The sequence below is a fragment of the Falco biarmicus genome, chromosome 11, assembly GCF_023638135.1.
Source record: "Falco biarmicus isolate bFalBia1 chromosome 11, bFalBia1.pri, whole genome shotgun sequence".
NCBI lineage: Eukaryota > Metazoa > Chordata > Aves > Falconiformes > Falconidae > Falco > Falco biarmicus.
In genome coordinates, this window is record NC_079298.1 from 15,311,500 (window position 1) to 15,336,229 (window position 24,730).

General features: G+C 47.2%; 2 protein-coding genes across 14 annotated transcripts in view; one reads left to right on the plus strand and one right to left on the minus strand.

Annotated features, from left to right (window-relative positions):
* The window catches only part of SZT2 (SZT2 subunit of KICSTOR complex), a 60,550-nt gene extending 52,433 nt beyond the window's left edge, over positions 1-8,117 (minus strand). For all 13 annotated transcript variants that reach the window (XR_008824571.1, XR_008824572.1, XM_056355382.1 and 10 more), the window contains exons 1-9: positions 8,058-8,117; positions 7,680-7,805; positions 7,348-7,521; positions 6,831-7,001; positions 4,787-4,918; positions 2,538-2,697; positions 1,978-2,084; positions 1,573-1,783; positions 348-518 (exon numbers count right to left, since the gene is read on the minus strand). Coding sequence is in view for 11 of the 13 variants with exons in the window: in XM_056355382.1 (XP_056211357.1) it covers positions 348-518; positions 1,573-1,783; positions 1,978-2,084; positions 2,538-2,697; positions 4,787-4,918; positions 6,831-7,001; positions 7,348-7,521; positions 7,680-7,805; positions 8,058-8,087 (1,282 nt within the window). In the remaining 2 variants the exon portion in view is untranslated. The remainder of the gene's footprint in view (positions 1-347; positions 519-1,572; positions 1,784-1,977; positions 2,085-2,537; positions 2,698-4,786; positions 4,919-6,830; positions 7,002-7,347; positions 7,522-7,679; positions 7,806-8,057) is intronic.
* A 14-nt stretch (positions 8,118-8,131) lies between these two features.
* Positions 8,132-19,412, plus strand: MED8 (mediator complex subunit 8). Its single transcript, XM_056355392.1, has 7 exons — positions 8,132-8,213; positions 11,310-11,428; positions 12,493-12,637; positions 13,310-13,450; positions 13,860-13,941; positions 14,987-15,235; positions 18,271-19,412. The coding sequence occupies exons 1-7, from the start codon at positions 8,208-8,210 to the stop codon at positions 18,333-18,335; spliced, it is 807 nt and encodes a 268-aa protein (XP_056211367.1). The 5' UTR covers positions 8,132-8,207; the 3' UTR covers positions 18,336-19,412.
* The last annotated feature ends 5,318 nt before the right edge of the window (positions 19,413-24,730 follow it).

Genomic DNA, 24,730 nt, shown 5'->3' on the forward strand with positions numbered 1-24,730 from the left:
ATAGAGGAAATCTCAGAAAACTCTGCAAACCCCTAAGTTCTGTCACTAGTTTCCTTGCAATTGTGGGGACTCATTTCCAAGATACAGAGGGTCACAGTCTGTCTATCCTTCCCCAGGCACTTACAGCCACAGTGGATTAGCCTGGCAAGCGCACAATTGCACAACAATACTGGACAGTCCTGTGTCAGGTAATTACTCATGAAAACAAACTTCAGGGTTTGGAGAAAACGGCTCCTTCCTCCACAATACCAGCCACTCTGCTGAGGTGGCAGACCATGCACTTTCCTCTAAACAGTTGAGAACAGAGTTCTGTCTGAGCCTCCAGCCCCCAAAAGCAGCACAGTCACCTTTCGTGATGTTGACTTCACGGATGCTGTAGCCTTCACGCAGCCGGACTGAGACAATGCTCACAAGGTCAGCATGTACCTCCTTCTCAGTGTGCTTCTTCCTCCTCATGGCCAGAGCAGGGTTGCTGCTCGCAGACACCAGGTGCTCATTGAACAGTCTGTGTTGGGACACTGCAAATGGCAGAGATGGGGTTTGTGACGGAACAACTCCCCTGCTCTTCATCCTACAGCAACAGCCCTCCCAAAGTGCTTTACAAAAGCTGCCAGGAACACTCGCTGGCCTGAAGAACAGTACATCCTTCAGGCATCACTTACACCCACTCCCAATTCTGCAACACAGCAAACAGGCCCACTAGCACGGCCGAGAGGCCTGAGAGAGGGGCAGGGGCAGGTGTCAGGCCCTGCTTCCTCTGGGACAGCCTTTGTGACAAGGCACGTGTTGGAGTTACACATTAACCTAGACAGGCAGAAAATGCATAGCAAGGTTTTGGGCTTTACCCCTTTCCCTGGAAAACCCTGAATTCCCAGGTACTTTCTAAAAGGTATCAGGATGTAGAAGCCTTGAGTTTAAACCACTAACACCTATCTTCTTAAGATGCAATACTTCCAAGTCCCATGCCAGCTCTCTCCAAACTTGTCACTGTACGCAGCTTCTGCTGCCAAGTTAAACAAAGCACAGATGGCACCAGCGTATTGCCAGGGCAGGAAAGGGTGTTTCCATGTTTTATGGGTAACTAATCTCTCCTGGCACACTCTCTCAGTCACTAACATTCACAAAATAAGAACAACCAAGAGAGGCATTTGGTACGGTTCTCAGGGGTCTAGTTTTTCAATCCAAACTGCCATCTGCAAAGCCTGATGAGGACAAGCTCTCCAGAACCTCCCAATCTGCAAGCTAGCCAGTGCACAGGAAGGGCTGGATGAGAGCTTCTCACAGCTTTCAAGTTCCAACACAGCGGGCCTAACTGCAGTTTGCCAAGTGAAGTCCACAGAAAGGGGAATGGTGCAAAATGGGACACTAGTTTTCTCTGATCCACCTGGTTCTTGGAACTAGCAGGCGAGTCACAGATGATGCTCCATGGCCCGATAGTGCCCAAAGCCTACAAGAGGCACGTCCCCTCTGGGACGAGGAAGAGTATCAGCATAACCAAGCCTGGGGAAGTTCCCAAAGAAAGGTGTTGTAAGACACCCATCTGCTGGAAGGAGAAACATGCGCATTCCTCACCACAGTAGTATTCTGGATTCAAGGACTCCCCAGTACGCAGAAAGGAGTACAGCAGAAATGCTTTGTGATACACATTCAGATCCAGGCTCAGGGGATCCAGCTCAGGGCATGTGGACAGGTAAGCACCAAAAGTGGCCATGGCAATGAATTTCATCAGTTCTACATTGGGAACGTGGCCAAAGCTGCAATCATACGAGTAGACTCCGCCCACCTACAGGATGGATAAAGATACCTGAGAGAGTACAGCAGTGCTGAGGACAAGGCAGAGGACCAGTAAAGGCCTCAAACAGGCAAAGAAGTTCCCTTTTACCTTCTGGAGGTGAACGCCAACAACAACCACCATAACCCACCTTCCTCCCTCTGGCAGGCAGCTTTCCCCACACTCCCTGCTAACAGCAGACATACCTGTACAAAGGAGCAGGCCACTGTGCCACTGCGGAGCTGGTTGAGTAATGTCTCACACACAGCCACATCAGGGACACTAGTCACACCATCCGTAATTATTATTATACCTGTAAACAAGACAGTATCTTAGCGCATCTTCCATCTCAACCAACTACCCCTCTCCCAATATATCCACAAGAGAGAAAATTTAGGCAAGGCAAAAGTAAAAAGGAAAATCCTGAGGTTGGTTTGGAGCTTCCAAGGCGTTCTGGAGCTGGCAAACTTCCTGACTAGGTACAGCAAAGCACTGAGGCAGGGCACAGATCTGCACACCCTGGGCTGTCCTGAGCAAGTCGCAGTTGTGCTTCACCACAAACTCCCTGAGGCTGATATGTGGCACGTGGCACAGTGTTGCTCTCCCCATTCCCACCACCACAATTTGCCCACAGAGTGCAGGGCAAAAGCTGCTGCTGACAGAAGGGTCCACACACCAGCCTTTATAAAATTCTCAGCCTAAGGCAGGAGAAACACAGCCTTTCATAAACGACTGGGCAAACTTCAACCCAGAGGACGAAGCCAACCTGCGCTGGAGTTGGAGGGCAGCAGCTGCAGTGCTAGGATCCCCTGCCGGACCATGCTGACAAGGCCAACATCAGCAGTGACAACAGACACACTGGGCTTCCTCCCAGATGACTCCTGCACATCACCAGGGCTCTCTTGGCTCAGGGGTGACAAATCCACCTGGAAAAGTTAAAAAAAAAATAAAAATCAAACCACAAGGCCCCATGGGGCAGACTTCAGTCTGACTCTAGTTCTCACTCTGCCACACAGTCTAGCAGTCCCATGGTACCACAGCCCTGGAGCACTTCAGCAGACTCCACTTCTAGCTTTAATTTCCAGGTGGTCTCAAAGTCCTGGTCACTTGGGCCCCTTAGAACAGCTGGGCAAGGCTGCTTAGGAGTGGAGGAAGGGGACAATATGCTCAGAGCTTTATTACAAGCTGATTTCTCACAGAAGGGGAAAGAAGGGACGGTTTCTGGGATCACTAAAGCTCCTCTACAGAGCAAAGCAGATCCCCATTAAAGTAACTCCTTTATCCTTATCACTTAGTAGAAACTGCAGCTATTCAGCATCTACTCAAATAAAGCCCAGAAATGCTGAGGAGGCAAACTCAGCTATGTCCCACTTATGAAACACTGTAGCAGAGAGGGTAAGGAGCCCCATAAGGACTCCTTATGTCTAGCACCTATATATTCAACTCTGTTCAAACAGCACTTCTTATGCAGTGTTGATATAAGCAAATGCAGGTAGGCTTCTCCTGCATCTTCTGTGAAAAATATCCCCCAAGCAAAGCCTGAAATTTGTATAATTGCACTGGTGAGGAACCTACTGTGTTCATAGTCCCCTCATCTCCAGAAGGCTCTGGCAGTTCAGCCCTGTAATGAACTATTGCTTCATTTTTACAGCAAATACACAGAATGGGTGAGACCCTCCCCTGCAAAACTACAAATGACCGGAGCTGGGAAAAGAAAATTAGAACTAAACTTTTGTTCTGCACAAATGGGAGCAGTCTGTGGTTGTCAGCAAAAGAACTGACTATCCATCATTTTAATTTGCCAGATGCCTTAAATTCAGACACTTGTTGACAATGATACAGCTAATGCAACTTCAAAAGTAAAAAAAGTTTCAGGCCCTGCCTTCCCCTGGGGCCTTCTACCTCCACCCTAGAGCCTGTGGCGGGACTTGCCAGTCCCTCTGGCCTGTAAGCGCGTCTCTCTCCCCCATTTGCATGGAAGAAGTTATAGGGTAGTTTACCATGAGAAAAATACTGCATCAAGCAGGAATGCATACAAAGCACTACAAAAACACCAGCTGAACGCATTGGTAAAGGTATTTACTTCCTGCAATCTTCTTTCTGTTCCAGGACTGAGTGTCTTAGCATTCAAAGATATAAATTTCAGGTAGAATACAAGATTTTAAGCCCTTCAGACATACAACTGCAGCAGTTCACCAGCAGCTTCTTGCTCATCTTATTTTGAGACTTCTTTTTCCTTTTTGGCCAAACTCTAATAACTAATGCTAAATAAGGACTAAATAACCTCAGCTAGGCCAATAATACCTTTGACTGCAAGAAGGGTGCCCACAGATACTGTTGTGACTGCTACCTGAACATGGCAGTACAACTGTGTAACCTTCACATTCTTCATTTCCAAGATCAGGAGAGATGATCTTAACGAGAAATCCATAGACATCCTGAATCACTACAAAGTACCACTTGTACTACTTCTAATTTCACCCGAAGTTGTATTTTATAGTGCTATCATTAACTTCCTGATACCTACAGTTGTAGCCACTAAACAGCATCTGCTGCAGTTTCAAGTATCTGCACTACAGATAAACTGCACCTGCTGTTCAGTTTTTGTGGTAACAAGGGAGTATTTTTATTCAATAAATGTAACAAGGGCCAAGGGCATATTCACAGACATTTATAGTTTAATGATATGGACAGTCATAATCACCTCTCCCACCATGTTCTTCAGAGAGAAAGCACATCCTATGGTTTGTCCCATAACGTACAAAAAGTCAGGCTGCTTTACTGCACAATAATCTTGGGGAAGGTAACCATTCTAATCAGTCCTTCTAAACACTTATGGGTTCTGCTTCCCTCAGTGTTCATGTCTCATTACTGGATCCCACTAAATTACCTTACAAACTCCTTAGCTTCTCCAGACCTACACCGCTGTTCCTCTTGCCACCCTACCCCAGAGGGGTCTCAGGAGTGCAAATCTCCAGGAAGCCAAGAGACCCCCACCACCTCTGCCCTCCTCACCTGTGGTTTGGGTTCGTACTGTTGCTGGAGCATCTCTGCCACTTTGTTCTCAAAGGCACATAGCTGCGTGTAAACTTGGTGCAGAAAGGCCTCTCGCTTTGTCTCATCCAGCTGACAGCCCTGGAATAGTACCTGGCCCAAGGACACACGTGTGTAAGTCATCAAGGTAAGGTTTTGTAGTACCAGTCCCCAAAGTGGTACACAGGAACAGAGTTCTGCATGGTGAAGTTCAGACATGTCCCTGCCGAAGTACAAGTAGAGCACAGGCTTCTTCTCACTTTTTCTGCTCAGGGCCAACTGCCTGCAAGCAGTGGCGTCTTGTGGCATCTGCAGTGCACTCCACAGCAGATGCTCACACCACTCTGGCAAATCTCCTTGGGAAAGAAGTTTTTACTTCATTTGCCTTCTTTTAGGATAAGCAGTTGTCACAAGAAAGTGATGTGGGATTCTTGTTACAAGCCATTAACTCTGGTTTTATGTTTCTAAGGAAGGTCTGTTTGTTCTAATCTAACTCACCTATAGACTGATCCAATTATCTCCCAGTAAGTGGCTGGATAAAGGAATGGAAAATTGAAATAAAGAAAAGAAAAAATTAGACTGGACGTTACAAAAGAGGCTGAGTGATGTGGCTGAGTGAGCCTGCCACCACAGAAACTCCCCAAGCTGACAGGCATGACCTTTGTGTTTACAGACGCCACCACTGTGCAGGCCATCTCTGTCCAGAACCACAAGGCAAAGAAGATACAAAGCACAAATAACTCAACAGATGGGCGGGATGCTGCCCGTTATCCACATTACTCCCTCAACCTCAGGCGGGCAAGACCTCATAGTATCATGGGAAAAGTAAATTATTACAATATCGACAGGCTTTCCTGGCTGAGTGATACACATATATGCCTTCTCCTCTGTAAAAGGAACAAAATGCTTATGCAGCTGTACCCAGAGATTACAGTTCCTGACCTCATACAATAAATGGGTCTTCAGAGAGATCCAAAAAAGAAAAGCGTAACAATTTCAGAGTGCCCAATTTGGCATACAGAGAGGAAGACACTGATTGCAAAGCACGATGGCATCTGCAGGATAGCTGGACAAGCTGATACACAAATCATCACTGGCAAATGGAGAAACTCCTGCATTCTTTCTTACTTTGCACCTTACTTTGGTTGGACCTCAGAATGGACCAAAGCAAGGGCCGCCTTCTTCAAGCACTGTACAGACCATTAAAGGCTGCAGCCTCGCAGAAGGCTTGGGCAGAGGCAGGCTGAGGAGAGACGAGGAGGGAACAAGCACAGACTAACAGGCTCTTCCTGCTACCATCCACTTTTCCTGGTATTAGCAAAGGGACTGAATCCACCATCAGAAATGTGAAAATAACGTGAAAATACTGTGAGGTGGAAGGGATCAAGCATAAACTTCAAAAATCACACCAGCACCATAAACCAGACTTCAATTTGTTAAACAGACCTGCCCTGGCTCAAGTAAAATCTCATTGATAATCTCAATACTGAGGCCAGCTGCTCTCTCCAGCAAGCAGAAACAGATTCATACCAGTGCAAAAAGACAGCCAGGCTTGTAGAAAGAGGCAATTATCTTTGAATAAACCATTACTACACAGTTGGAGGAGGCAGACAAGCTTTTGGGCACACCAGATCTTCTTGAATGCTTCAAGCTAATTATAACAGGCCAAAAAGAATCAGTCAATAGATTTAAAAAAAAACAACAACAAAACAACAACAGCAACAAGCACACATCCAACATGAGGAGAAATACTCCCTGTGGCCCAACTCTGAGACCTGTGAGTGGCATGCTCTGCTGGGCTCTGCTCTCCCAGGAGAGACCTCCGCTTCCTACCCAGAAAAGAGAAGTTGCTCACGTAAGCTTCCCCACTGCACCAGGCTGCACATTTCAATAAGACAAATCTGCAGCATTGCAGATAACAGAGCCCAGCCACCACATGCCACCACTTTTCTCTGGGCTCACAGGAAGCCCATACAGAGAGCTGCTCACACACTGAGCCGTGCCAAGAAAAGAGGCAGAAGTTTACCTGATGGGACTGCAAGCCAATGATGGAGGAATATGCCTGGATAGTGACAAAGATTTCTGGCTGGTAGATAATGTCTGAACCAGGGATACGGAAGGGTCGTAACAATCCCACCAAGCATCGGGAAAGGGCATGAAACACTTCATCAAAAATTATCTCCCCCGTTGAGTCATCCTACGGAAACAGAGAAAGGGAAGGGCTTTTTCATCTTCTAGGACTTTCAGTCTCATTGCTGGTTGCCCCACCACACAGAGCCAACAGCAAACACCCTTCTGCAATGGCAGCTGGACTAAAGTGACAGCTCCCCATAAACTACAAAGTCATATACTGACCATTCAGCAGAGAAGCAGGATCTGCCATTAAGCTGCCTAGCTAGGAGCGCTGCATGCCTCCCTCCCGCAAAAAGCAAGATTTCTGAAAAAGCTCAAACTAGCACAGAAAGGAATAAGCCTTTCAGCAAACAGAACTGCGTCCAGCTTTTCAATGCAGAACACCCCAAAGAGGCAGTTTCTGCACTTACCACAATCCCTGTGGAAGGGCTCAGGTCAAGTTCAATTACAAATCGGTACTGGCGGGCCAGGAAGGTGACCCGTGTAGAGGGCACGAGGAGATAGGGCCTGGGCTGGACGGGCTCGTCTGGCTGCCACCCGTTAGGCAGGATGCTGAGAACATCAAGTTCATTTTCTGACTTTACCTGTAACAAGTAAACGGTACACGAGAGAATGTCAAGCCAAGCCAAAGGAAAAACCAGAGAAGGGAACTGGGTTAAAACTTTCTGCAGGCTCCAGCTGCTCGTGAGTGGCATGGAGCCAGCTTGCTCCACCACATCGGGCCGTGGTGACACCAACTCACCAGCTCCGGCTCGGGCACTGCCCAGATGACCTGATGGAGCCGGCTGAGGACCCAGGCCAGGCGCACGTTGCGGGAGATGCGATAGTCTTTCTTCATCAGGAGGAAGACATGCCCTGCCTCCTCCACCTGCGGCGGGAGCACAGCGACCCAGGTCACCCCCGGGGGGCACCTGGGCCTGCCCCCGCCCTGCCGCCCGCCCCCAGACTGCTTCGGCCCCGCACCCCTCGCCTCCCCTCACCGCCAGCCCGGCCCCACCGCCGCCCTGGCCCCCGCGCCGCGGCTACCCCTCACCTCGCTCCTACCCCCGCTTCCCCGACTCCCCCCTGCCTGGCCCAGCCCTACCCCGGCCCAGCCCCGGCTCCCCCGGCCCGCTCCCACCTCCGAGTCGGGCCTCTCGGCGGCCGCCATGTCCGGCGCGGCCCCGCCCCGCGCCCCTTGACCTGCGCCCTGCCGCCCGCCCGGCCCCGCCCCCGCTGCGCACGGCTGACCCGGAAGCGCCGCTCTCCCGTGGCAACGGGGCGGCGCGCCATGCAGGTGAGGGGCGCCGGGGCCGGGGGCAGCGCGGGGGGGCTGGGCCGGTGCTGCAGGTCCGTTCGGGCCGGGGCCGGGACCTTGCCGCGGGCGGGAGGCAGGCAGCCAGCTAGGCCGGCCTGCGGGGCCGTTCCGTGCTGGGCCTGGACCCCGCTTTTCGGTGCCTCCCGCCCACGGACGCTCCGAGCTCCGCGGGGCTCGGCCTGGGGCGGTGTCAGCGCTGCTGCCGCCCGGCCGCGGCGGTTGATTCCTGCCTGTCCTCGGCCCGGCCGCCCCCACAGGTCAGACCCATGCGGGGTGCGGCAGCCGGGCTTCCAGGGTGGGCTCGCCCTCGGGCAGCTGGCCCGAGGCTTCCCTGTGCGGCGGCCTCCTCAGGCAGCACGGCGGGAGAGTGAGCGTGTGTGTGGATTTCTGGGTGCTCCTCTCCTCCTCAGTCCTTGCTGCAGCCCGTGGTAAGAGTTATCTCACCAAAGGTCCACCTGCCCAGCAGCCTGGCTTTGCCACTAGCCAAGAAGCCGATACCAAAAAGAAGTTGTAAGAGCAAAATAACCTACTGATGTTATTCTGTGTGAGCTATTGCTAGCACACCCCTTGTGTGTAATAGCCTTGAATGGATTTTCATGGATAGAAGAAGGATCCAGTTACTTTTTGAAGCAGTGTGAATTTTTAGCATCCGTAATGTCTAGTGGAAAAGGGTTGCAGAGGTTAATAACAGGTTAACGGGCTGTAAAGATCTGCCTCCTTTGGTTGGTTTGAAACCACTATCTGCTGGCTTAGTGCAAGTCTCCTGATTGTCCTACCAGAAAAGAAAGCAAAGATGGTTGTCCTGCAATTCCTCTTCTATAGGGTTTGTTATATTGTGTCTCCTCTTTTCAGCCATTTGCATGTACCGGTCTCTTTGTTTTTAACTGCTGCATCAATGGAACTGATGAATATTCTTGATCATCCTTGTTGCCTTTATCTGTACATATTCCTACTATATCCCTTTTCAGTTGGAGGGACAAGAGTGACATGTAATATTTGAGATACGAGGCATGAATTTATAGGATGGCATAATGATGCTTAGTTTTCTGTTGCTTTCCTAATAAATCTTATTATCGCTTTACATACTTGACTGCTTCTTGAGCCTTGGACAGATGTTCTCATGGGTTACCCTCATGGGTTACCCTCAGATAATCCCAAGATTTTGTTTCTAAGTGATAACGTTTTCAGCTCAGAGAATGTCATTGTTTACAGAAAGTCAGGTTTCTTTGTGTGGTTTTTTTGCCCCTTTGTTTTGCCATGTGTGTTGCTTTACATTTACCTACTCTGAATTTCACCTTTACCTCTTGGTTGCTGCATATCAGGATGTCCTTCAGCCACCTCTCCCATAAGCCCTATCTGTACTACCTCAGGGAAATTTTGTATTGCTAACAAACTCCTTAAAGCATTGCTTGGATGTAGCGTGTACCTACAAGAGGCACAGCATTCCTTGGAAACACGGGTCTTATTGCGTGCATGCTTTGCAGTGCTTACATCTGCTTCCAGCTCTTAACGGCTTTGGAGAGAGCCTATGAAAGAAGGAGGCTTGGAGTATGCTGCTGCTGCAAGAGCAACATGTGTGCAATAGGATTTTGTTCATCCTCTTGAGGGCTTCCTGGATAAGCGCAGGCAATGGGTCAGGTGAATTGTGGGTGCATATGCCTGGCACCCCTGCAGTAAAACTGGCTGCCAGCCCAACTTGTAATACAGGCATTAGTTAATCTTCTTGCACAAACACAGTGCACGCAAACAGTTGTAGACTCATTTCTTAATTGCACAGGAACTGACTAGTCCTATCACAAGATGGAGGAGAGCGCTTTTATCTTGAGGTGAAACACCCAGCAATCCGCTCCGTGAATCTACTCCATGGACTGGGGATCAAATTTTAACAAAATTAACTCAGCTGTTTCTTCTAAGGTGGATAAATGAAGTGAAGTCTGATCGGTGATTACCAAAAAAAAAGCCTTTATAGTCTTGTCAGGCTACAAATAATGATTTTGTGTTCTTGTGAAAATGGAAGATACCTGATCATCTCTCTGGTGAAGCTCACACGGGCCTAGTGTGTTTAAACAGAACAACAACTAACCCAATAGCAAGCGTGCCAACAGCCTGAGTCACTCTATCTGCTTTCCCAATCGGCATTCCCTTTCTATTATTTGATTGCTTTGTCCCACCCTCCTCATGGATTATTATTGTACAGTTCCCAACTTATATGAGCAGTTCATTAGGGCTGGGACTTTAATTACATTTTGTGCAATACTGTAGTATGAATAAATTAGAATAGATAAGACTCCAAAGGGTTTTTGCAAGAGTCAAGGATATGTCTTGGTGTCTTTGGCAACAGATCCCTTGTCCTGACACTTTGTCTGTCACCGTCCTCCGTCACCTGGGGATGTCAGTGGAAAAGCTTATTTAAACAAAATAAGCCGGGGCAAAAGGCAGGAGGTGACGTGTGCGTGTTTAGTATGTGTGATCTGTGTTACAGCAGGGCCTTCTGCAGCTGGGAAGGCACAAGTAGAATAGGAGCTGCCAGTTTTCTTTAGCAGCTGAAAGTGGCATTTGGGCAGGAAGAAAGTAAAGAATGTGATGAGGAGCAGAAACGAGGCTTTAGGCCGTAGTAAAAAAAAAATACAACAACCTTATACTCACTTTGCAACAGGATGAAGACATCACTGTGCCCACATCTGCTGTCAGAAAAAGTGAAGGGAATGCTGATCTACTTTGAGCTGGGTTAGCTTAAATGGCTCACAAAGGTGGCGTGAGCTAACTTTGGTGACTGCCTGATGTGGTAAAAAGCAAGTGTAAGTGAGAATGTCTTCGCTATATTCACCTAGGTCTTAAAAGGACAGGTAGTCAAGGGTTTGTCTCTGGCACGAGTCTCTTGTCTCAGTGTTCCAGCCCAAGGGGAAGAGGTCAGTGTGAAACCATAGGATTTTTATCTCCAGAGTCGCTGTTTGCTTCCCCTGAAAAGGAGGCTCTACGTAGGAGAGATTGGACTGTGCATGCAAGTGGATCCACAACACCTTGGGAAGGTGTTAAGCTTTGTCGTCATCCCACGTCTTTCTTGCCTTTTTTTAGAGAGAGGAGAAGCAGCTGGAGCTGACCCTGGAGGCGCTCATCAGTCAGGTGGCTGACCTGAAGAACTCCTTGGTCAGTTTTATCTACAAGCTGGAGAACGAGTATGACCGACTCACATGGTAAGGTGTCTCACAGAGCTAGGGGCACTGTTAATAACTGTTGAAGCTGTTCCAGACTTGGCTCTAAGGACCATAAAGTATGCTTAAAAAGCATTAGCCTGTTGTCAGTAGGCCTAAGTTTGCTTTTCACATTTCTGCTGGAGGAACCACTACACGTCTTCCACCAGAAAACCAGCTGAAAACCATTGGTTTCATGCTGTATAGTAAGAGAGTCATGCTAACACCTTTTAATCCAGACATTTTATGAGAACTAGACTTGCATCTGCAGTGGCTGGAAGCTTCTCAAACAAAGTGTCTTAGGGACCCACATACCCTATAAAATGAGCAATGGTTCTTATGCATTTCTTGACCTTTCTGGCTTTTTCTGGCTCTGCTATGAACTGAGCTTTTATGTTTTCCTGGTTCTGCATGTTTTACCAGACAGTTTGAGAGGCTTGCAAGGTGGCGTTCTCTTCCTTATGGAGCATAAAGACGTTATAGCTACAGCTTAATAGACTATACAGTATCTTAGAGAGGGTCTGCTACTGCAGCAAAGCTTCACAGGCAGTTAGTGTTTATCATTAATGTTGCAGGAGGTAGGAGAGGTGATGAATCCCGCAGAGAGAGCAAGCTGAAAGGGACCTCCTTGGCAAGATTACCACTTATTTTGCTTCCTTGCTGCTCAGTCTGGATAGCCAAACTATAAATATTGTTCCTCCTGGCTGTACTGCTTAGGAGTTAAACTGTTTCTCAGACCTTGCTCTAAAATTGCACTGGGAGAGTTAGTGATAAGGAAAGCATTGCTTCTGTGTATGTTACTGAAATCCCAAACAACTGCCACTTCCAGTGGTACTGCTTGTAATGTCCCTGAGCTATTTGCAGCATTTGAGCTATTTGCACTAGGGACTGGGGTTTGTCTGTACCTGCAGATTCAGCCCTAGGTTTTGCTGCTTACTGACTGGAGTAAGCCAGTTTGATGAGCAATACTGTTATTTCCTTGCTTCTCAGCCATTTGAGTGATGAAGAGATAAAAGCCATCAGTGGCATCCCTTTCTGTGTTCTGTCCCCTTGATTTCTTTTCCCAGGCCTTCAGTTCTGGACAGCTTCGCATTGCTCTCAGGGCAGCTGAACACCTTGAATAAAGTGCTAAAGCATGAGAAGACCCCACTACTGCGAAACCAGGTTATCATACCCCTAGTGCTGTCACCAGACCGTGATGAGGAGATCATGGTAAGAAAGTTCCCTGAGTGTTGGCCCTGGAGTATCAGGATGTGCTTGTGTATCTGTTCCAGCTTGCTTGGCATTCCTTGTGCTTGGCATTCCTCAGCTCTGGGTGTAGAGAAGGAAAAGGTGATGATTAGTTCTGACAGGGAGCTGCTTTGCTGGGGGGCTTGCACACTTGCAGTGGATATACTTTACAGGAGGTGTTCCTGTTCATAAATATGTTATTTTCCTGATGTTGGGGCTGAAAGAGATAGTGTCTTCTTGTGTAACTGGGAGGTCTCCTTACAAGCTCCTGGTTTTCTCTGCCATAGCTGTGCTGTTTCTGTTGGATATCTTTATCTAGGTGTGCAGTTTGTCATCTGACCCACATGAGGCATGTTACAGAACCTCCAGCATGCACTGTCAGCATTTATTCTCTGCTTGAGTGAGAAAAGATTTCAACTGATCATGGCCATGCTGGTGGGGCTGCACTGCAGACTCCTGCGGGTTGCTCTGACTAAACCAGCACAGTGCAAATTCCTAGACAAATTGTTGAAACTTCATAATGCTTTCCAGATCAAGGTTTCCCCACAGCATGCTGCTAGCCTTGTTCCAGCACTATGGCCTGCGCCATCCTTTTGAGCTGTTTGAGTGCTGGGCTCGAGGAGGTTCTGAGTGTTGCTCATCCAACTCTTGCAGCGGCAGACAGAGGGGCGTGTGCCGGTGTTCAGCCATGAGGTGGTGCCTGACCACCTTCGAACTAAGCCAGACCCTGAGGTGGAGGAGCAGGAGAAGCAACTGATCACAGATGCAGCTCGAATTAGCCCTGATGTGGCCCAGGTAGGTGAAGGAGTTTGATACTTCTGCCTCTTAGTCCTACGGCACAAGATGCCCCTTAACTCTGCTTCCTTCACCTTCCCATCTAGCAGTTTCTGTTTCTGCTGTGTCCTTTTCTGCCTGAGATTCCTTTAGCGGACCCTAGCTGAAGTTTGGTTTCCTCCACAGTTTCACAAACCAAGGGTATCCAGCCCACTGGCAGTTCACAGGAGATGCCATCAGATGAGTTAGAGAAAGGCAAAGCCTATCCCATCCCCACGGTGCCCTCCTGCATGCATTAGCACAGGGCTTTTTAGGCTCTGCTACCAAAATGCTTATGTTTGGTTACACAGAGAAAGCTTGTTCACGTACCTTGCTGACTTGTACCCAGTTGGAGGTATTCTGGTGATTTCTGGTGGTTTTCATTTTTCAGAAACAGATCCAAAGTCTGAACAAAATGTGCTCAAATCTGCTGGAGAAAATCAGTAAGGAGGAGCGTGAATCTGAAAGTGGAGGTATGTCACTGGGGTGGAAGTGGGGTACAGGGTCCAAGCAGCAGGCTTGAGAGAGTAGTGGCATAACAGGTAAATCAGAGAGCCTGAAGCATGGGAAACACAGATGAGCAGCATAGATGAAGCATAGATGAAAGCATTCTAGCAGATGCAAGATTGGCTGTCCTAGAGCCCCCTAATTTGAAAAGGGGTCCTGTGGGCGCAGTGTGTCCTGCTTGTGTGACCTATGCTTGGCAGGAAGGTTGTTCCAACCCTTTGCCAAATCCTCCTTTGAGGAGGTGGTAAGTATTTACCAAGAAAGCATCCCAATCAACTTGGATTAATATAAATAGCTGTGAAAGTGCATTGGCAGTGAATGGGAAGCCCCTTAGCTATGTTCTGAATGAGTCCACAGCATATTTGTTCGCAGGCTATTGTGTGACATCCTCTAGATGATGGCTTCTTCAGACTTGTGGTCAACATTTTCCGGTTCTGACTCTGATGCTGGACATCCTTATTTTAATGGTCTCTGCTGTCAGCTGCTCGCTATTCGTGGGAGTGCTATGCACAATTCTCAAAGGCTGGTTTTTTGTCACCTTTGACACATAGTGTAGGCAAGGACCCAAGCACGGGTTCTGTCTGGTTTCCAGGATTCATAGTGTAACTGGGCAGGCGTGTGGTAGAAAAACTTGCAGACACCATGCTGCTCATGAGCCTCCAAAAGGGGATGTTGCATTGCTTATCTAGAACACAGTGCTTGTTACCTGCTGTAGGTTTCAGCATGGAAGAGCCTTTAGTGGGGACATTCTCATAGGCATGGAGGAGTTGGCTCCCTCTGTCCTCCTTCCCTGAGCAGCGTATGTGCTGCTCTCAGTGGAAGAGCTCTTGGATCACCAGTCTTTTGGATTTCACAGCTTCTTGGACCCTTCTGAGACTCTTGTAGGACAGCTTGTTAGAAGCTGATCTCTATTACATGCACCAAAATAACAGAAAAGTAAATTCAGGACCAGCTATGCTACTGTTTAGAATTGATTGCTGAAATGCTTCAAAATAACTTCTTTTTCTACAGGTTTACGACAGAACAAGCAGACTTTCAACCCTGCAGATACCAATGCACTGGTAGCAGCTGTGGCCTTTGGGAAAGGACTGTCAAACCGAAGACCCCCTGGCTCTGGAGGGTCTGTCCAGTCAAGCCAACCAGGAGCTGGTGCCATCATTGCAGGTGCTTCAGGCATGCAGCAGGTCCCAATGTCAGGTGCACCAGCTCAGCAGCAGCCAATGCTGGCAGGGGTGCAGATGGCACAAGCTGGACAGCCAGGTAAATAAGTTGCATATCTGAAAGCAGTTGAAATGCAGGGAGCAAGAAGGACAATTGCAGATGTAGAGATTCTTCCCCAGTCACCTTTTAGATACAACTGAGTAAGAGGTTCCTTTCTGCCTTAATAACATGAGTCAGGTTGTAACAGTGGAGTAATACCTGCTTAAAATTGGCTCAGAGGCTGAAATGGATCCCAGCCATCCAGCTTCAGCTTAACTCACCCCGCAATACCATCTTAATAACAGACTTAGTGAACATAGGAGTCAATGTGGAGGGAGATCACAGTGCAGTTTTGCAGGGATCTATTCTGGGGGTTTTGTGGTCAGATTTGAGTTGTGGGTAGGCAATAAAGTGGAAAGGTTTGATGATGCTGAGTTATTTAAGGTAAGGAAAAAACCAAATCTGTCTGTAAAGAGTCACAGAAGGATTTCATATGCCAAGTGACTTCACTTAATAGTAGATTACATTTGTATTAAATATAAAGTGAAACACATAGGCATAGCAATTTGACTTTGCATGTCCAGCACTTGGACTCTAACCTAGTGACTTGTATTTGGGAAATAGATACATGATATAATAGTTCTGTAAACACATTAATTGGATGTACAGTTGGGGCAAAAACGCAAACCAAATATTAGGAATTACTAGAAAAGGGACAGAGAAACAAGATATCATTCGGCCATTGTATAAATCCATTGGGCACCCACACCTGCAATATTATGTGCAGTTCTGATGTCTGCTGCTGGAGATAGCTTTGGAGTAGGGAGAAGAAAGTATGGAAGTCTATAAAATCTCCAATTGTATTCAGCAGGTGACTGGGGAATGATTGTTCACTGTTTCCCATAATACAGAAGGATCAATGAAGGTGCACCAATGAAAATATCGGCTTGTAGATTCAGAACAAAAGGAAGATACTGAATACTAAATAATTACATCGTAGAGCACATTGTCAAGTGTGTAATAGGTTATATGAGATGGAAAAGTAAGTAGGTAAATTTCTGGATGAAAAATCAGTCAATGGTTAATCCTGAAGACACCATCTCTGACTCCCCAGTCCGTGAGCCACCATATATTAGAAGCAGAGGGGGTATTCTGCAGAGGTATCACTCAGGCTTGCCCTGTTCTGGTATTCCTCCTTAAATGTCCTCTGCTGTCAGGAATGAGTTTGGTGTGGGGGACCTACAGGCCTAACCCTGTACTGTCATTCTTATGTTCATGTTAATTGAGATTTTGGATATCGGATATCCTAATTGGTGTTTTCTTGCTTGTATAATGACTGTTGTTCAGAAATGAACTTGAGCAACAATATTAATCCTAAGTTAATTATGTATTTATGTAAGAGTTAGAAAGTAATTTCCACTGTGACTTGGTAACAAAGAAGGCCCCTGTGATTCCTGGCTGCATACCCACGAACGCTGTCTCCAGAATGGGAAGACAGTTGCTGCTGTACATCAAGCAGAGTGTGCTGGTAACAAGAGCAGTTGTCCAGCCTGTGTTACTGGGAAGCTCCCTTTTGATAACAGCAGCCATACTGGGGTTTACCAAAGGTTAGTCCCACTGTCCTGCTTTTGATAGTGCCCGTAGTCGAGACTGAAAGAATATGAGAATGAAGTATATCCTGACAGCAGTTGTTGTTTAGGGTTTTTAAGCCAGAGTTTGGTTAGAGACCAGTGGGTATAGCAGCCATCAGTTTCTGCAGTTCTTTTTTGAATTTTAATTTTGACGTCTGCACCACCTATGGCAGTATGTCCCACAGCTTTATTGCATGCTTTGCTTAAAAAAAATTCCTTTTTATGGCTAAATCTTTTGCCTGATAATTCTATTGCATGTTTCCTTTTTACCCGTGTTGTGAGAAGTGGTGAATAATTTCTCAGTTACTTTCTCCATACTAGTTTTCATTATTTTGGAAGTCTGTTAGGTCCTCCTTCCTTTTTCCATCTTACCCCTCCAGCTAATGAGTCCTATTCTGTTTAGTATCTCTGTGTGAAAATTATATCTTGGACCATCCTTGTCACTCTTACCTGCAACTTTTCTGTTTGTTTTCAAGACTGGGAACACCAGAACCGTTCACAGTATTCCAGATGTGGGTGAACTACAGTCCTGTTCACTTTTCCTTTTGGAGTAATGTCTAACAGTATTAGTCTACTGATTGTTAGCACTGAAGTGGTATCAGATCGCCTGCCAATTCATTGCAGGCAATAACCGGCTTTGGATAAGTTTGAGGAGGTTTAATAATCTTTATTCTTTTACCCATTTGCTCATCAAATCTTTTCTTGTTCTGCTGTACTATAGTTTTGATTTTCAGAAACTGTCCTTTTTTTCTGTTCCAGTTTGAACACACATTCCACTTTCTGAAGGAGTGTTCTTTGAATGTCCCTCTGTGCTGCTTTTTCATCATTGTCTTTTTGTATATTTTTCTCATCATCTTAGCTTTGTGTAGTGCTGTACACTTATTGTAAGCTGCTAGTATGATGTCTTTGAACACACTCCTGTGTGTGATTGCTATCAGCAAACAGTAATAATGCCCAAGAGGTGGATGTGGTTAAGAGAAATTAAGAGACCTGAGAGAGGCTTAGTAATTTAAATATATGCCCTAACTATAAAAAATGCTACGTGGAATGGGTTACAGGCTCTTGTGTTTGCCCCTCTGAAATGGAAGTGCAGGTCAGTCCTTGGTACTTCTGTGAGTGCTGCTTCCAGCAACTTCTGTAAGACTGAACAAGTCCTACACTGCTGTAGGAGCCTCCTGACAAAGAGAAAGGCTTGGTTAAGATGGAACAAGGATAGAATTTGAGGTGATAGCAGTGGGACACAGGAATTGTCAAAAAGATTTCTCAACAGAGAAAGATGCCAATTTGTAGAAGAGCTTGATTGTGTTAGGTCAGAAGCTGGAAGATGCTGTTGTAGCAAGTAAGCCTAGTGTGGTACCTGGAGTGGAATGGGAAAAGTCCAGACAGGGTTGTTGTCTTGCATGCTCCTGAGCAAATGTTCTCTCATATAACTGGGTTTGCACTTTTCCTTTTTTCTCTCTCCAGGAAAAATGCCGAGTGGCATAAAAACAAACATCAAATCTGCCTCAATGCATCCATATCAGAGATGAGCTGAGATGAACCAGACCTAGGAAACAGCAGTTAACCAGCATTGTTCCTGCTGCAGCCACCATGCTTGGATTCCTTCTAGGACTTCCAAGTCCCTTCACATATCCACACACCATATCCAAGGAGATAGGGGTTGTAAGACCCTTCCCTGGGTTTTATTTAGTGTTGGCTGGCTTGTGTGAAGCTGTTAGTGGCCGTGTCTGCTGGACACGAGTACTTCTCCGTTCAGTCAGAGCAGAGGACTTTGCTTCTGGTATTGGTCCCATCTCCTTCGGGTCTGGCCTGGAGACAACTACCCTTTCCTGATAGAAACCTTTTCCCTTTTCCCTATCTGAAGAGCTGCATGGTGCACTTTGCTCCTTGTTTCTGCTTGTTCACTTGGCATGCTCTTTCTTTACTCCCTCTTGTTGAATAAAGACTTTTGTGCACACTGTGAGACACTGGTGTCCATCTCTCAGGTCATAAGGACTCCTTTTCCTTTGGGAAGGCTATGGAGCAGCTCCAAACTAAAATACACATAAAATTTTGGAAGCTGAGTGCTGGAGCTGCAGGCTTATGCATAAAGAGCTGTTATAAAGTGAGTCAGCAGGGCACAAACATAAGCAGTAAACATCTTTTTTATTGTAAACTCATTATGACTATTCCTCAGAAAGCAAAATAGTGGTAAACTCATTATGACTATTCCTCAGAAAGCAAAATACTGGGAAAGACTATTACAAGGCCTGCAGGAAGAAGGCAGCATTTCAGGAACAGAATCATGGAGCTTTTGTATTCTGATGCTGCCACAAATCCCAACTGGATCTGATTTCACTTCATAGTTCTCTGCTGCTGTGTTTCCTACAAAGTTTCTTCAGGATTTATGCATTGCTTCAGAGAGGTATTTCAATCTGCTCGGGACCATGGCACCTCTGAGTTGGCCAGGCTGTGATGTCTGGCCCATTTCTCTTTGGAACTGGGCATTGTGAAGCCATCCCTGTTCTATTTTCTGCCCTTGAGCTGTAAAATATAATCTGCTTATTGAAAGATTCCTCTGAGAATAAAGGGTGGGGACGCATGCCCACAGAGCATCCTAAAGACAACCGTTGTGCCTCTTGCTGCTCTTGCCTGGACTTCCCTTTTGACTTGTGAAAGCCAGCACTGTATTTTACTCAATAGCATCTGTCAGCAATCTTATGGGTGAGGAAATCTCCACTCAGCAGATACAGCCTGCAGCTGCTCCTGCACTGCTTGCCTCTGAGCTAATCAGATCCAGCTTATTTGTGGAGGTTGTGGGCTGTTCTCCCAAAACAAAACCTTCCACAAAGCTGTGACTAGGGCACCTATCGACCCATTTTAATATGCAGGCCCTTGAGAAGCATGGAACTGGGATGTAGAAAGTGACCTGGAAGCACAAGCAGTTTATACGATAAGCAAAGCCACTCCACTACGAATGAGCCCGGTGACGTGTCTGCAATGGCACCAGCCCAGCCAGACTGATGAGATTGCTTTTTGTGCCTAATGAACATGGAGCTCCTGGCTCTCTCGGGGGCCACTGGCTGCAGCAGGGAGCTGGTGTGAAAGCAGGAGAATGTTGCTGGCTCCAGTGTGAGTGTTTTGTGTAATGCCTGGAGCCTGATAGCCAGGGAGTTTGAGCCTGCAGGGCTATGCCCTGTGATGGGCTGAGCACTGCAGGATGGCTGTTCCCTATCTACCAATGTCCCTGCTTCAGTTGGGAAGGAAGGCAGAAAACTGTCAAAGGAACATACATCAGGTTCCTGGCACTCATCATCCATGGAGCCTCAGCGCCCGGGTGCTGCTTCACTTCATCCCCCCAGACTGGCTTCCTTATAAAGCTGAAATGTCTCAGTGCAGGAGCCCCGGGGCCAGCAGCTGGCTGGTGCAATTCGGGCAGCCTGGGACACAGGCAGAGCCCACGCTAACCTGGCTCTCCTGAAAACGCCTCCAGTGGGGCAGGTCAGACCTTTCACACACTTGGACAGGGGGAAGGGAAATGCAGGCAGGGTTTTTTTCCATAGATTATAGAGTTGGGGAGGCCGGCTAGGCTCACCAGTGTAACTTCCTGCATGACACAGGCTGTCCTGAATTACTTCTTGTGTAACTTAAAGCACTGTCATTAGGAAAACAGTTGATCTTGAACGGATACATCTCTGCTACAGTGGCTGGTACGTTGTTCCAAAAGTTAATTTTCTTATTGCACCTTATACTGAGGCTGCATTTCTTTAATTCCTTTCTAGTCACTGGATCTTTTCAGCCAGACCCTGAGTCCCAGAGGGAGGAGCTGGATATTATGATCAAGCTTTCGTGATCCTTTTTTATGATGAACTGAACTGATGAAAAGTCCCTTTTGCTTTAAGGCATATTTTCTATTTTCCACTTCTTGGCTCACGTCCAAATCTTCTTATGCATCTGTGTCCTTTGGGACACTGGACTAGGACACACTATTCTAATTGTGGGAATGGGAATTTCAGATGCAGAGCGACTTTAACCTCTTATCCAGTCACTGCCAGTGCTTGAATGTTTAAACAGGGAACAGGAACAGGCCTTTTACCCATAAAGTCATGGTGGAGGTTTATGGTCCACTGCTTGTCACTGTGGCCCGAAAGTTCAACAGGGATTCACCGTTCCTGGTGCACTGTGTCAGAATAAAAGCACAGCCCTGCTGGGTGAGTGCAGGTGCTTGGTCTGTGCCACATCGCAGCAGGGGCCAAACAGGCGACTGTGGAAGCATGCTCTCCCCACAAGCATGGGATGTGCTGCCACACTAAGCCTCAAGGGTTTTTCACTGCCTTGTCCAATCCCTTTTTGAACTTGTCTTTTCCTAGTAGGATAATTTCAGCAGGGAGAAGGCTCAGCCCCAGCACAGCAGTGTGATGGAGAGCCCAGGTACTGATTTGTTCTGGGCCCCCACGCTCCCCCTTGGTACCAACTGGGCTCTAGTGTGGAGGGATGGACATCTTCCACTGCATGGCCCCCTTGCCCCAGGGACCCCAAGGGCTCCAGACCACGGACATGCCCCTGGCTCCCAGAACAGCATGCTTTACCCATCATGACTTCATTTCCTTCTAGGTCATCAGCTTTACACTATTTAGCACCCCCTGCTAGAAACATATCCTCGGTGTCAATTCCCCAGGGAGCATCTCCTCTGCTACCTTGCACTTGGCCAGGTTGCCAGCGCTCTTGTTCCTTGATCGCACACGTCGCAGTACCAGCCAGCTTGCTCTCCAATACTTAAGAGTATACAGTGCCACAAAAATTATCGTGTTAGTTTGACAGGTTCATTGTCTGTAATCCCTGATGATTGGTATTTATATTTCTCTGCTTTAAGTCTTTATCAATATGATCACATATTTTTTGGTCATTATTTTGCATGGAATGACTGTCAAATAGACACACCTGTTTACAAGGCCATCCTGTTTACTTTTTTAAAATGCTGGCATAACATCAGCTTGCTTGTTCTCTGGAGCTTCTCCAGGCTTCCTTGTCTTACTGAATATCAGCATTAATAATTTGGATTTTTAAAAACAGAGGTTTACTTTTTTTTTTTTTTTTAATTTTGAGATGCAGGATACTCAGAGTACTGAGGTTTTGCCTTATGCAACTGTTGTTTAACATCTTCCTAAGTTACTGTTAGAGTGGAAAGTGTTTCACCCTTGTGACTGGAATGCTTCATCTGGCTTCCTCCCAAATGCAGGAACGAGATATTTATTGCCCTTCCTTCCTGCCCAGCTATCTGCAGTCCCACCATTCCCAGCCTGCATCACACATCCAGCCGTGCTGGGTGGTGCCTGCAGCCTGTCCTGCTCTTGCCCTGGCCTGGCTCACCTCTGGAAGCTGTGAAGCTCGGTGTAGTGCCGTTGTTTCCCTGTATCTCTGCATCCACTGATCAGCATGACTAACATCTGCCACGTGTTTGTTCTCTTGTCCCATCCCCAAGCAGAGATGTGCACACAGGTGTCTTGTTCTGTTTAAAAAAGAAAGGTATAACATTTTTGTCTGTTTTTTAACTTCCAGATCTTTTCAGTGGGTGTCATTAAGCCTTTACAGTGAAGGTGAAGTATGTAAGGTGTGAGGGGAGATGTGACCAAAAAGATCAGGGGGACAGCTGAGGGAGGGGAACCTCAGCAGTTCTCCACTCTCCATGCCCCAGGTAAGGCAGGAAGGCAAGGTCTCAGGGGAACTGGTTTCCATCCTCCTACTAGTATAGGACCTTTCTGACAGAAACATCTGGGACCAAAGGAGAAGTCTTCTGGTGATTTCGTTGCAGGAGCCTGAGCACTTTGTTATGCTAAGAAGCAACATAATGGTGTGTGTGCTGCCAAAGGGCAGTAAGCCAAGTTTTGCATCTGCATCCCTCCCAAAACAGCTTCACCTGCAGCTCACAGAGGAAAGATAAACACACAGAAAGAGCAGCAAACCCTCCCTCTGAAGTGGCCATTGAAAAGCTCAGAAACTACTTGAAAGTCAAAGGTACAAACAGTTGAATGCTGAAAGCAGAAACCCCAGGTTGGCTCTCCACTTTCCCCTGGGCTCCCACCATGAGCTTGGTGGCCCCAGGAGAGCCAGAGCATATCTACGTGACAGCTTGTGCCTACAAATGAATATACAGGCACTTTGGAAAAATCCCGTGGAGCTCCTCCTTCCAACCAAGTGTAATAAGTCTTCATCTGTCTTAGAAGTAAAATGTTACTACTTCATACCTCACATTGATGCTGTGGTAGTAAAAGCACACACTCAAAACACAGGATGTTTGGAAGTATTTGTAATATATACCATAAAGATAGTTCAGGCTGATGTGACTCCACAGTTTATTTATTGTCCTTATGATACTGTAGCTCTCTGGCTGGATTCATTAACATTGCTTTGGTGGAAACCTGCACTTAAAATTTAATGAAAACCTTCTGCAATTTGCTCAGGGGTAATCCTGTACATGAGGAAGCACATAAGAATAATGCAAAGTGTGCTGGCTGGCTCCTCTAAAGGGGCAGCTTTTGTCATTTGTTTGGGGGGGTTGGGGTTTTTTTTGGTGCATACTTTTTAAAGAAAGAAAATTACTGCCTGTATTTTTCTGAGATGCATATTTCCCAGAGTCAGGGGATCAAGAGTCATGGTTCCTGCAGTGGCTATCTTGTCACTGCTGCTCAGATTCTGTCACTGATTTACTCGCTTGCCATAAGGCTTCTCACTTTACTACCATCGTGTCCAAGCAGTTTCTGCACTGAATTAGCAGTAGTGCTAAGGTCTCGCTTGGCATGGCAGCTCCTTTCCTCTTGGTGAGACTGTGCCTCAGGGTACTTCAGCATTATTTTTTTCCATTGAGTGTCTGCTGGCCACGCTTTGGGCCAAAGGGGCATCACTGATGTCTGTGAAGCTGCAGCATTTCTCAGGATGTTCCTCTCCTGAACCCAGACCTCCCCCTTCTATGCCTATTGCCAGGTGGCCTTGGTGGGACATGTCTGTCTCCCACTGTCATGTGCCCCTCCTGGGCTCTGCCTGCCCTGGCATACAGCACGGCAGCGTGCTGCTCCTGCAGGGACTGGGCTCTGAGGCGTGCAGTGGATGTTTACATGGAGTTTGGTTTTGGTACTGATGCAGTACTGAAGTCAGGGTCCTGCTGTGTGGGATGGGAGAGGTGGCTCTTGTCTCCTGCTCTGCTGCTGCAGCATGACAGGACTTCAGAGCACTACCTAAAGAGCTAATGGCAGGACTGGTTTGTATCCCCCCTGAGAAATGCATTCTGTATAAGTGGGGTTGAGGACCCATAATTTTGGCTGTCTCAGTTTTGTATATTTAGGTTCCCATGGGCATCGCAGTGACAGAAACAGTCATCTTCAACATCATAGTGCAGCCTGTTTCACTCCAGCCAGCAGAGCAATGCACCAGGTCGTGACTCGGCTGCATGGTGTTTTGGGGAGCACGCATCATGTGCAGCCCCATGCCGCAGAGCTCAGGGCTGGGCAGGGAGCTGGGCACCATGGGTGTGCAAGCAGGAGGAGCTGGGCAGCAGGACCCACAGCCCTGGGCTGCTGAAGCCCCAGAGCTGCTGCCAAGCCGGGAATGACTCACGCAAAGCCTCTGTGGGTGCACCCACCAACTTTCTTAACTGTCTGTATTCACTCAGATAAGGAATAAAAAATAGGAATTAATAGGAATGCTCCAACCCATATTTTGAGTGTGCAGCTCCCTCTCCTTCCTTTCTTCATGTCCTGTGCTCTCTGCTGTGTTTTCCTGGAGCTCAAGTGCAAGATGCTTGTCCCCATACACAGTGCAGGCATGAGGGCATCCAAAGAGGCTTGTGATGTTCACCATCAACACTTTTTGGAAAGGTATTTCCAGAAAGGAGGCCACTGTGTTCTCTGCCCACCATCTTGGAACATTTTTCTGCATACTTCCATTTCTC

What these genes read in the sequence shown, in the direction of transcription:
- MED8 (XM_056355392.1), top strand. An exon ending in GAGTATGACCGACTCACATG is followed by an intron (nt 11,429 to 12,492) that starts GTAAGGTGTCTC and finishes TTCTTTTCCCAG; the next exon opens with GCCTTCAGTTCTGGACAGCT. An exon ending in ACCGTGATGAGGAGATCATG is followed by an intron (nt 12,638 to 13,309) that starts GTAAGAAAGTTC and finishes CAACTCTTGCAG; the next exon opens with CGGCAGACAGAGGGGCGTGT.